The sequence below is a fragment of the Doryrhamphus excisus genome, chromosome 20 (genome assembly GCF_030265055.1).
Source record: "Doryrhamphus excisus isolate RoL2022-K1 chromosome 20, RoL_Dexc_1.0, whole genome shotgun sequence".
In the NCBI taxonomy this organism is placed as follows: Eukaryota; Metazoa; Chordata; class Actinopteri; order Syngnathiformes; family Syngnathidae; genus Doryrhamphus; species Doryrhamphus excisus.
In genome coordinates, this window is record NC_080485.1 from 8,547,661 (window position 1) to 8,560,326 (window position 12,666).

Below are 12,666 nucleotides of genomic sequence, written 5' to 3' on the forward strand. Positions count from 1 at the left end.
CTCACTTCAGCAGTGTCACGATTCGCCGTGACTCATCTGTTGTTCTTTTATATGTTGAGCGAGTTTTGGTTTATGGTGTGGCGTTCACAGGTTGCCGTCTGAGGGCAGTCAGACTGTGCTGAGCCCTGCAGTGAGCTGTGGTCCATCTGCTTTGCTGCTCAATCGCCCTGTTGTCCTTACCTTGCCCCACTGTGCCCAGCTAGACACACCAACCCCTGACTGGACACTCACGCTGAAGACGCAGACCCATCAAGGAGCATGGGAGGTGAGACTCTAACATCACACATTGGTCTCCTTTGTGACGACACTGAACACATCCTCTTTTCCCAGGAGGTGCTCACAGTGGGAGAGGAAAGTTTGTCCTCTCCTTGCTACTTGCAGCTGGAAGAGGAGTGTTGTCATGTTCTTATGGAGCAGCTGGGCACGTATGGCCTGGTGGGTCAATCCTGCCCTCCACAGCCCGCCTGCAAGCGCCTTCAGCTGGCTTTGTTTGCACCCAGAGCACCCTGCCTCTCCCTGGACTACAGCCTGCGTATTTACTGCATCCATGACACGCCTCATGCACTTAAGGTGGGAGTCTGGGACTCATTTTAGTTCACTTTATTGTGTCAATTTAAAGTGTGATAGTGTGGTATAATTACTTATAAACACATTTTTTTTTACCACTCGGTAGCTTTAACTACCTGCACTATATATACATATATACGTACGTTCTACCATGCATTGCAGATGACAGATCACCTCCCCACCCCTCACACACACCTTATTTGACTTGTGGGCCGCATTGAGTTAACAAAATTGTCCGGGGGGCCAGAATATATATTTAACACACACACACTATTTTATAGGCGGGTCGCCAGCCAATCACAGGGCACATATAGACAAACAACCATTCACACTCACATTCATACCTATGGATAATTTGGAGTCGCTAATTAACCTAGCATGTTTTTGGAATGTGGGGGGAAACCGGAGTACCCGGAGAAAACCCACGCATGCACGGGGAGAACATGCAAACTCCGCACAGAGATGGCCGAGGGTGGAATTGAACCCTGGTGTTCTAGCTGTGAGGTCTGCGTGCTAACCACTCGACCGCCGTGCAGCCCACCACATCAAAATATGTCATTTAATTTTACAGTTTTGTTGTTTTTTTGTTTGTTTTTTTACTAAATAAGACTGCAGTTTCCTCCCACATTCCAAAAACATGCTAGGTTAATTAGCGACTCCAAATTGTCCATAGGTATGAATGTGAGTGTGAATGGTTGTTTGTCTATATGTGCCCTGTGATTGGCTGGCGACCCGCCTCTCACCCGAAGACAGCTGGGATAGGCTCCAGCACCCCCAGGATAAGCAGTAGAAAATGAATGAATGAATGAAAACATACGACTTGCAAGCTATGTTGCCAGTTTGTATGTTAAAGCAACTAGCGGGCTGGATTCAAACGCTTGGTTAGCTGCAGTTTGCCCACCCCTGCTCTATGCAAAGTATTGGAAATATGGCTCAGTGTAGTTTTGAACCATTACAAAGTACAAGAATAACCATAAATTGAGTGTTATTATCTGTGCCAATGCTTTTCCAGTGAATCATATTAGACTGTGCATGTGTATCTATTGTTCCTATTGAATTCCTGCACTAATTTCCTAACCACTGATGTGTTCAGGAGGTACTGGATTTAGAGAGAAGTCTAGGGGGAGTCTTGCTGGAGGATCCCAAACCACTACTGTTTAAAGATAGCTACCACAACTTACGTCTGTCCATCCACGACATCCCTCACACTCACTGGAGAAGCAAACTACTGGCCAAGTACCAGGTGAGTCCAAGACCGGCATCTAAAGATACTGCTTGTAATAGCTCCATCTGATAATGGCCATTATTGAATAAAAGACGCTTATTGATGCTCCCTTAAATGGATGCTGATTGTGCTGTGCGGAGAAGAAAGCCTAATCACAGTGAAGAGGTCTGCTATTCAGCTTCTATTGTTATTTTCATCAGGAGATCCCGTTCTATCACATCTGGAGTGGCAGTCAGAGACCTCTGCATTGCACCTTCAGCCTGGAGAGAAGCAGCCTGGTCGTGTCACAGCTTTCCTGTAAAATCTGCGTGCGACAAGTGGAAGGGGAAGGACAAATCTTCCAGCTGCACACAGACATCCAGGAGGTAAAACAAGCTGTTACATGCATGATGATGACTAGGATTGTTATCAACTATTTGCTGCTTTTTTTTTTCTTCTCTCTTCTAACTCGTCTTCTCATCCCATCCAGACACTCCCACCGCACTCTCCCCTCCCCTCCGCAGGCTCCTGTCTGCCCTCTTCTCAAGTAGGACCATATGCCTTCCGCCTGCCTGAGTCCATCCGCCAGAAGATCTGCGCCAGTTTGGACGCACCCAGCGCCCGAGGGTGTGACTGGAGACTACTAGCACGCAGTTTAGGCTTCGACAGGTCAGCACTCAGATTTGTTCTTCTTTTGCACATGTTCACAGCTCATACGTATTCACAGTGATAGGCTGCATGGTGGTCGAGTGGTTAGCACGGAGACCTCGCAGCTAGGAGACCCGAGTTCAATCCCACCCTCGGCTATCTCTGTGTGGAGTTTGCATGTTCTCCCCGTGCATGGGTGGGTTTTCTCCGGGTACTCCCACATTCCAAAAACATTCATTCATTTTGGTCCATCGAGATGCTGAGCAATCAGGTCGACTTCAATGACCTCTGACCTTACAACTGTTCTTACGGATCAAAGGACACTGGGCAAACGCTCGACAAATTAATGATTACATTAATTACATCCTTGGCGTATTTGCCTTGCAAAAAATAGAAAACACCTACTCATCCGTCACGGCCTGGTGGTGTAATGCTACAGCTGCTGCCTCCAAATGAGTGCCCAATTTGGCCTTGGATGGCACTGGACACAAGTACTTTCATTCATTCATTCATTCATTTTCTACCGCTTTTCCTCACGAGGGTCGCAGGGGTGCTGGAGCCTATCCCAGCTGTCTTTGGGCAAGAGGCGGGGTACACCCTGGACTGGTCGCCAGCCAATCACAGGGCACATATAGACAAACAACCATTCACACTCACATTCATACCTATGGACAATTTGGAGTCGCCAATTAACCTAGCATGTTTTTGGAAAACTCCACACAGAGATGGTCGAGGGTGGAATTGAACCCTGGTCTCCTAGCTGTGAGGTCTGCGCGCTAACCACTCGACCGCCGTGCAGCCCCATTCCAAAAACATGCTAGGTTAATTGTCGACTCCAAATTGTCTATAGGTATGAATGTGAGTGTGAATGGTTGTTTGTCTATATGTGCCCTGTGATTGGCTGGCGACCAGTCCAGGGTCAGAAGTCCAGAAGTCAGCTGGCATAGGCTCCAGCACCCCTGTGACCCCCGTGACCCTCATGAGGATAACAGTAGAAAATGAATGAATGAATGAATATTCAGTGTAAAGTTTGCTCCAGGGCTCCCCCTACAGTTTGTAATTGACTTTTAAGTATTAAAAAGACTTTAGACAAGACTTAAAAAGCCAAGACAGTTGACCTGATTTTTGTGGGTGTTCATTTCCAGGACCATCACCACTAGTGAATTATTAAAAACCAAGACTAAGCCTGTAAAAAGGTCTATTTTTAACACTTAGCTCAACTTTATTGTAAACTTCATAGCAGGTCCAATCATCATTACATACATTGACTCGCCTCACTCTCTAATGTAATGTGTCTCTGTTAAACCCTTCCCCCCTGCAACCTGTGTTAAAGCATCCTACCTACATTCATACTTCCTGTTGACGCAGTGTGCTTGAAGGGCTCCTGGAGTGGAATTTGTCTGTAGTGTCCCAATTGACTCACAGAGACTTAGTCACCAACGTGTGGCTGCTTTGTTTGGACACTCAATTCCCGGGACTAGTAGAACTGAGACATATTTTGGGAATAATTATAATCCGAAATACAGTAATCCCTCGTTTATTGCGGCCGAGGTAAATTTGTGACAAAAATAAAATAAAAAAAAAACCTTAAACTGTATTATGGAAAGCAGGAAGTGAACAAATGTAACAGTTACTGATTGTAAAAGTACCAGATGGAGGGGTAGGATTTAATAAGCTTTGCTTCTTCCTACTCCTTTTGGACATGTGGAACTGTGAACTGATTATGGGATGCATTCAATTGTAATCTAATGCATGTTGAAATGAAATAAAACCATTACCATTACCATTACCATTACCATTGTTTATAATATGTAATATATGTGTAGAAAGAGCATAGGAAACCTGGTTACAAGTTTCAAAAAGGCCTCTAGACAGGAAATAACACTTCATATTCATCTTTTACATTCATATTATCCAATATAGTAGATCAATAAGAAATATGCTGGTGCGTTAAATGTGTTCCGGTGGCGTGGGGAATTTGAGTTTTAGCTCGGCGTGGGCAGAAGCTCGTCCATCCATTCATTTCCCTCACAGTTATTATTATTATTATTGTACCTGCTGTGAGATCATTCAAACCTGCAGGAATGTATTCATATTCAAGTCTTGTAATTAAAAATTAAACTTTCTACTGACATATTTTCTTTCCTATACCCCCATCTCAGGTATTTGAACTACTTTGCAACAAAGCCCAGCCCCACAGGTGTCCTCCTGGACTTGTGGGAAGCTTGTCACCAAGGTGACGCAGACCTGGTCTCTCTGGCGACGGCGTTGGAAGAGATGGGAAAAAGCGAAGTGCTAGTTGTCATGACGACAGATGGGGATTGTTGATTGGTGGAGGAAGAAGACGGGCAAACAGGAATGACGATAACACACCTGCCTATGAATACCTACTAAGTACACGCGGATGGCGCTTTAGTTGCTCTCGGACTTGTACTCTTATTACCTCTTTTTCACTTCCCCTTCACCCGTTTTCAGAACTTAACAAAGCAGTTTTTTTTTCTTCTTACCAAGTCAGCAAGTGACCATGTCGATGTACAGAAAAGCTGTTTTCCCGGATAGAAAACAAACAAAAAAAAAAGAATGTATGCACAAAGCAACAAACAGGAAAACGTGGGATTACTGGTGTTTGAGCGGCAGCATGGAAGCGCATGATTGAACGCCATCTCACCTCGGGGGGCCAGTCGCCTTTTTTTTTTTGTTGTTTTCGTCCCCAATGCAAATCTCCATTGTCGTCGTGGGCGGAATCAACCTGCGGCTGCAGACGCACTCAAAAGACACGGATAAAGTGGTCATTAATCGGCTCGGATTTGCCGCTGCAGACGAATCAAAACGAGGATGGATGTGTGAGAGAAAGCCTCCATGCTTATCTCTCAAAAGTCCAACCAACGACTCTTTCTATTGTACTAACAAAAAATGCCTCAAAGCCTCTGCATATATTCATCATTGCAATTTACAAGGGGGGGGGGCACGCTGTAATCTCCTTTATGCCGCACTCCCATCTACTCTCATAACAAATTGCAAGAGTTTTCTGGTCATTCTTTCAAAGTTTCCAACAGGGAACGCTCTTTTAAGTTATTATCCATATTGTGAATTGTTTGTCATTGCTGTCCTCTTTAAAGCAAGTAATGGCGTACGTTCAACAACACAGCAAGCAGTCGCTGTTTTCTACTTTTATGTGTTTGCATAAATCACGATGATTAGCTACGCTTTGCAAGAAACAAGGCTGCAAAAGCGTATAACTTTTACCTCAACCTCAAAATATTTCAATCAAGTCATTGTAGCTTCATGAAGTCTTTCCATTTCCCTTGTTTGTGTTTTCCTAATCTGCCTGCTTTGTGGTCAGGATTCCTCAAGCTATTTTTTCGTCAGCAGTGTTAGCAAGGAGGACAAAGAACACACTCAAAGTCTTCATATGTTTGAAATCCCAAAACCAAAACAATGGCAGTATCACTCCTCTTCAGCAGCGAGTCATGTTGCTGCTTTGTGTGAATGAACTGGAAATGTAATGTGTGTGTGTGTGTGTGTGTGTTGACATGCCAACTTTAGTATGTGGATTTTTTGGCTGTTCCACATTAGAAAAAAAGCTTGCATTACCCCATTAGATTGAGTGTGTGTGTGTGTGTGTGTGTGTGTGCATCTTGGTAAGTGCTCTATGCAAGTGCAAAAGAGAAGAAAAGCATTTGGACTTCTTTTGCTTTCCTGGAAGAGTAATTCTATTTTTTCAAATACAAGCATAAAAGACAGGGTTTTTGATTTTATATCAAACAAAAACAAGAATGCTTAACTTTTTTTCTGGATGGATGACTATTTAAAAAAAAAAAAAAAAAAAAGAAAGCATAATAGGGTATAAGTGTTGTACCTTGTGAAGTTCTCAACACCAGTTCAGTACAATGCAGGAATGGAAGTGTAACCAGTATTTATTATTGGATTGTTCAATGTAGCTTTGGTGTGGTTTTGCTGCAGGTGGAAGTCCGGAACTTGCTCCCCTTCAAAAGAAGTAAGCCTTTCTTTAAATAAAAAAAAATCATAATTTTTACAAAAAATTGTAAGAAAAGCAAATGTTATTTCAGTGACATTTTATCTCTCTGTAAAGTACCAATTGTAAATAAACAGCTAGCCTTCTTACCTGTAACTAAATATAATTTTTATGCAATAAATTATATTTCTTAGTTTAAAAAAAATGATTGTGTGGTTTGTCATTTAGAAAAGGGCTCACTCCATTTGTGCAGTTGTTTTATGGTTCGAACACGCCAAGGAAAAGACACATATGAACATGGCAATATATGGAAACCGGCAAAATTATCAAATTAATTTTATTTGGTGATTAATTTATTTACCATCCCAGGTCAAGTGCCCACAAATGGTTAGTAAATCTACATGGTTATTCAAGCTGTACAATGACTTAAGTGTACTCAAGTTCAATTTCTATAGTATTTTCCATTGATAAGGTACACAGTAATAAACATGGCTTTGGTTATACTGGAAGAAAAATATTTAGTGCACATTTTTTTCTGGTAGTTTATTAAATAAATCTGCAATTGGCAGCTGAAGAAGCACCACATTTCACATTTTTATTTGTTATATTGAATGAAGTCATTCAGCGCCAAATACTTCAACACAATTGTACCATGTCTTTCACTTTCAAGTACAGCATTTTAATATATACAAAAAACACAGTGTTATATAATTATAGACATATTTGAAATTGTATCTCTTGTATAGAAGTAAAAAAAAATCTGACTGTACAATTTCATGACTGACTGCTGTTAAAGTAGTGGATTTCAATTTAATGGAAGTCTTTCCATTAAAAAGTGAAGTCTCAAAAGGGGCAATTCTTGCCCTGTACCGCCCTCAACTGGTCAATATCGTAATTACACCTAATCATTTTCCCCCCAAATGGTTCTATGCTTCCCTTTGACGACAAAAAAATATTGCAGTTACTGTTGAAGTACCAAAAACAGTGATGATGAACAATATGTTTTTTTTTAAAAAAGAATGTAAACAGTGTATTTGCATAGACATGTGTAAAATAAATACAAAGTAGATATACTGTATGTGTATTTTCAGGCCAATATAATGATTATAATATGAGGTCTGAAGGTTTGGTTTGCAGAAGGCTCTTTGGAACAAATCAACACTTGTTAAAATGAGTATGAAAATATGTAAGATGGAATTTTCCTTTGTGTGGTAAAATAATAGAATTAGATAGCGTGCACAAGAACAAGCGATAGAGCAGATCCAACTGCGAGTCCAAGAGTGAGGAAGAAGGACATGACCACTCCTGTGGCCTCTGCCTGCTCTCGTGGAACCACCTTTGGTCCATAGATCATTGGTAGAGTACCCAAGTAGCCATTGGAGAGACCTAGCAGGCAGTTAAAGACCATGGGGTAGACATCATGATGGAACAGAACAGTGTGGAGGTGGTCTCTGGGTTGGTAGTTACAGAAGATGATGAGTGGCACCAAAGCGGATCTGCTAAGCACTAGTGCAGGTAGAACTAGACTGGTGGGGCCTGGGACTTGCAGCCAGGCCGTGGCCTGCCTGCCGCAGAAGTCCGCTACGTTGTACAGGAGGAAACCGGTGAGGGGGACAAAGTAGGTGGTGGTCCATGGGCTTCCGCTGTCCTTGTGGACGGACTGGATGCCGGACGACACCGCAGGAAACACCATGATGGTCACGCAAAACACATAGAAGACGCTCAGACCGAGAACCCACGTCTTCCTGAGGATTAGCTTCAATGGTGGGATGTGAAAGGATGCTGCTCCTTCGCCATCTTCTCCTGGGATGGTGAATGGGGCGACCATCATGTAGTGTCTGCATGGAGATTGAACACCAATAGTTAGCGACTCCAAATTGTCCATAGGTATGAATGTGAGTGTGAATGGTTGTTTGTCTATATGTTCCCTGTGATTGGCTGGCGACCAAGTCAGCCCAAAGTCAGCTGACATAGGCTCCAGCAACCCCCCCCCCCCCCCCCCCCCCCCCCCGCATCCCTAGTAAGGCTAAGCGGTACAGAAAGGTTCACCTCAGGATAACATGTGACCCTTACAGTTTATGTTGTTTACTGGGTGAGGCTGTTATCGTCTCCATCTTGTGCTGCTGTAACGCATGAATTTCCATCACTGTGTGACTAATGAAGTATGAGCTTATCCTCAGGCTTCTCATCTCCTCAATATACAACAGAATACAACATTATAACTACATTTATAGGTCAGAAAAGTGGGAAAACGCATCCCCTTTAATAGCATATGAACGCTGTTACAGGCCGACTTTGCCCTTTAAGAATAATTACATTGTATTAAGTTGAGTGTTTGTAGTTATCTCTCTTTCATGTCTGCACTGCCCATCGAATTCTACGTCCTGATTGGCTGTAGACCATTGTCTATCAAAGTAGCTAACCGTGGGAGCTGCTTGCTAACCACCAATACCGTAAACAATGGAAGAAACAGAAGGAGCTAGCAGTGTCAGGAATATGAGAGGTTTTAACAAGGATACAAAAACGCTACAGTCGAACGGCGCCAGGATGATGAAGCACTGTCACAGTGAAATGCGCGTGAGTCACTTAATAATTTATTGTGTCCAACCTAGTAGCCTGATCATTGAAATTCAAACTAAATTTTAACAGTGAAAAAATATGTGTTTAAGAGAAATGTGACAAAATGTAAATACTTGTCTGAGAAACGTGTATAAAGTATATTGTGAGAGACGTAGTAGGTCTAAAACACATGTCAAAAAATATATATTTAGCTACTTTGCAGATTCCACTTATTGCAGACTCTTTTGGGGAACCTACCCCCCCATGATAAACGAGATAAACACTGTACTGAAATCAATGACAGCTAGTGAATACCAAGCGTCTTAGTTCGCTGTGTACCTTGAAAAGGCCAGCTTAGGCAGAAGCAGGTATGCAAAGATGCAGAGTAGAATGAAGATGTCTGCAGTCAAGAAGTAGGCCAGAGCGCTGTCTGTCACGTCCTCTGCCAGTGCAAGGTCCACTACTGATGCTACAGCACTCAGAGTTCCTCCCATGGCCTGACCTGACACACAATGTACACCCAATGAACAATGTACATTACAGGTACTATACATTAAGATTTAACAGTGAAAACAAGACACAAAGGCTTGTTTTTTTTTAAGACACCCCTGTTGTAAGTAGTAGACACTACCTGCTATGATGGCTTGAGAGATCCTCATGGGGAAGTAACCGCTGATACCAAACACGCTGCCACAGAAGACGTTGGAAGCTCCACTGACGATGGCCACACTGGCAAGCGTGCCCGCAAAGAACTCCACCTTGCAGTGGGACACGTCCACCTTCACCAGCACCGTGGTCACCACAAACACCAACAGGATGACAAAGAGAGAAGACAGGATGCGCACATTTGGGGAGACTCTGAAAAAAACAAAAGATACAAAAAAAAAGGGGGCGGAGTGATGACACGGTTGAAATATAACACAAATATGATTTCATTGTCAGAAAAAAAGTGGCCATCTCTGTGGTACCCCGATTTCCTCCCACATTCCAAAAACATGCTAGGTTAATTAGCGACTCCAAATTGTCCATAGGTATGAATGTGAGTGTGAATGGTTGTTTGTCTATATGTGCCCTGTGATTGGCTGGTGACCAGTCCAGGGTGTACCCCGCCTCTCGCCCGAAAACAACTGGGAGAGGGCCCAGGATAACCCGAGACCCTTGAGAGGACAATCAGTATAGAAAATGGACAGACGAATGAATGGTCATTAAGTCAAGTCAAATCATTCATTCATTTTCTACCGCTTTTCCTCACGTCGCGGGGGTGCTGGAGCCTATCCCAGCTGTCTTCGGGCGTGAGGCGGGGTACACCCTGGACTGGTCGCCAGCCAATCACAGGGCACATATAGACAAACAACCATTCACACTCACATTCATACCTATGGACAATTTGGAGTCGCCAATTAACCTAGCATGTTTTTGGAATGTGGGAGGAAACCGGAGTACCCGGAGAAAACCCACGCATGCACAGGGAGCACACACATGCAAACTCCATACAGAGATGGCAGAGGGTGGAATTGAACCCTGGTCTCCTCGCTGTGAGGTCTGCGCGCTAACCACTCAACCACCGTGCCGCCCCAAGTCAAATCAAGTTTATTTATGTAGCCCTTAAAGGCCTTAACAAGCTGGCAACAACGACATCACCCAATCTGAACCCCCAACTGACTAAGGAAAACACTATTAACTAAATGATAAAGTGTAGAAATAAGCTGGGATAGGCTCCAGCACCCCTGCGACCATAAATGAATGAATGTAAGAAAAACAGTGTATAAATAAGTACATACAGTATTGTTTTCAGTTATATGCTATGTCTGACAGTCTGTAGTTTACCTAACAAGCTTTTTCAACTGGCTTGCAGGGAATTGAATTTTGTCCGGGCAAGTTCAACTCTGAAACTGAAAAGTTTTGTTGCAAAGTTCTATAATGACTCGTGTGATTGTTGTAGTTGTAAATTTCGTGCGTTGTGTAATGTATGTACTGCAGTGGTGCTGATGCAAGTGACCTGTTAATGAAGATGTAGTTGAGAATCAAACACAGCACCGAGGGCACTGTGGAGGCAAACGTCAGGTAGCTTTCAAAGTAGTCCTGTGAATAGACAGAGAAATATATATATATATATATATATATATTAATGGAATTGCTTGACAATTTGCACCCACCACAATTGCATAATCATACAAAAAAATGCGGAAAATGTAAAAATTATGAGACAAACCATGAAATTTAGCTACCATGCTAGCTAGCTAGGATTCAATATTGTTCATGTGTTGCAGTACATTGGTAGCATATCAAAGGACATCCTCCCCAGCCAGTCACATGCATCCCTTTGATACACACATACACACACAAAGATTCTACTGTGCATAGCGTTTCAGTATGGAGCCCTCCTATTGGTCATACTCACGCTGAGGTCAGATCGTTGCTCCTCGGTGCTGTTACTCATTTTATAAAGCCAGTAGCTTTTAGCCGTGATGAAGAAGTTCCATGGCAGCAGAGAGCCAATGCCCATGAGGAAGAAGATGATATACACCAAACAGTAGCGGTCATCTGGAGAGTAGCGTATGGCCAGGGTCTGATCATCGCTGTCTTCATCCTCTGATGAAGTGTGGCTGTCAAGGGGGACTGGTATATAGGCGGCGTTGAGGCTCCTTGGTCCATCCATTTGTACACGTAGCACGCTCACGCAGACGGGCCAAAAAGGACAGAAATTGTCACATGGAAATCTGTGAATTTAAAAAAAAATGCAAGTTGAAATCAAAGTTAACTTGAAATGTGAGTTAATGAAGAAGCTTACTTTTAGTTGCTGGTGCAGAAAAACCAATAGCAGTATTAGGACCATGGTCTTGGGGAGGTTTCTTCAACTTGTACCAAGTGTGATGAATAAAGCTGAAATAAGAGAAGAACTATAACAAATTAAGAACTGTAATCGAGTGCATGGCGGATGAGTGGTTAGCACGCAGGCCTCACAGCTAGGAGACCCGAGTCCAATTCCACCCTCGGCCATCTCTGTGTGGAGTTTGCATGTTCTCCCTGTGCATGCGTGGGTTTTCTCCATATTGTCCATAGGTATGAATGTGAGTGTGAATGGTTGTTTGTCTATATGTGCCCTGTGATTGGCTGGCCACCAGTCCAGGGTGCGACCCTCGTGAGGATAAGTGGTAGAAAATGAATGAAGGGTGTATAGGGTGTGATGGAGCTGCCAATTCCAAGGCACAACGAACGTCACACACAAGGTAAGTATACGCTAAATAAGCACAAAGCAAGTAGTAAAGGCATGTAATGAGGAAGTAGTATTCACATGACACGACGTCTGGAAAAAGCAGTGTCAGGCATACTATCTCAATCCTGTAGACAAATCACTTTCAGACTTCGAAAATGTTTTCACTGCGTCCACATTTCTTACAAATGCTGCTGTGCTCCTTTAAGTACAATGCTAATGTGTTGTTGGTTACATGGACAAAACTAACTAGCTAACACGTTTGGATACTACACTCTCACATTTTCAGATAATCCGTTTGATGCTATTCCATAAATATACAAACGTACCTTATGTTGCTAAGTTTTCTGCTGTTCCTTATGTGTTGTCCTGTCACAGAGACACAACTATCCTTCTGTCTTCATGCATTTTCTGCACAAGGGTGGCGATAAACACGAGACACTAGAACCAAATCATGCTATTGTCTAGCAACATATTCCATTTCCGGTGTGTTATTTC

At 43.0% G+C, this 12,666-nt stretch overlaps 2 protein-coding genes across 5 annotated transcripts in view; one reads left to right on the plus strand and one right to left on the minus strand.

Moving 5' to 3' along the window:
* The window catches only part of unc5b (unc-5 netrin receptor B), a 141,666-nt gene extending 134,975 nt beyond the window's left edge, over positions 1 to 6,691 (plus strand). For all 4 annotated transcript variants that reach the window (XM_058058493.1, XM_058058492.1, XM_058058494.1 and 1 more), the window contains 6 exons: positions 91 to 265; positions 331 to 570; positions 1,661 to 1,810; positions 1,993 to 2,157; positions 2,262 to 2,440; positions 4,582 to 6,691. In XM_058058493.1, the coding sequence (XP_057914476.1) occupies positions 91 to 265; positions 331 to 570; positions 1,661 to 1,810; positions 1,993 to 2,157; positions 2,262 to 2,440; positions 4,582 to 4,747 (1,075 nt within the window). In that variant the 3' untranslated portion in view covers positions 4,748 to 6,691. The remainder of the gene's footprint in view (positions 1 to 90; positions 266 to 330; positions 571 to 1,660; positions 1,811 to 1,992; positions 2,158 to 2,261; positions 2,441 to 4,581) is intronic.
* Positions 6,692 to 6,933: 242 nt separating this feature from the next.
* On the minus strand, positions 6,934 to 12,666 carry slc29a3 (solute carrier family 29 member 3). The gene is made up of 7 exons (XM_058058474.1): positions 12,498 to 12,666; positions 11,746 to 11,837; positions 11,356 to 11,674; positions 10,954 to 11,036; positions 9,586 to 9,812; positions 9,294 to 9,456; positions 6,934 to 8,233 (listed from the first exon to the last, which is right to left on the minus strand). Exons 3-7 carry the CDS (start codon positions 11,611 to 11,613, stop codon positions 7,621 to 7,623), a joined length of 1,344 nt encoding a protein of 447 aa, XP_057914457.1. The 5' UTR covers positions 11,614 to 11,674; positions 11,746 to 11,837; positions 12,498 to 12,666; the 3' UTR covers positions 6,934 to 7,620.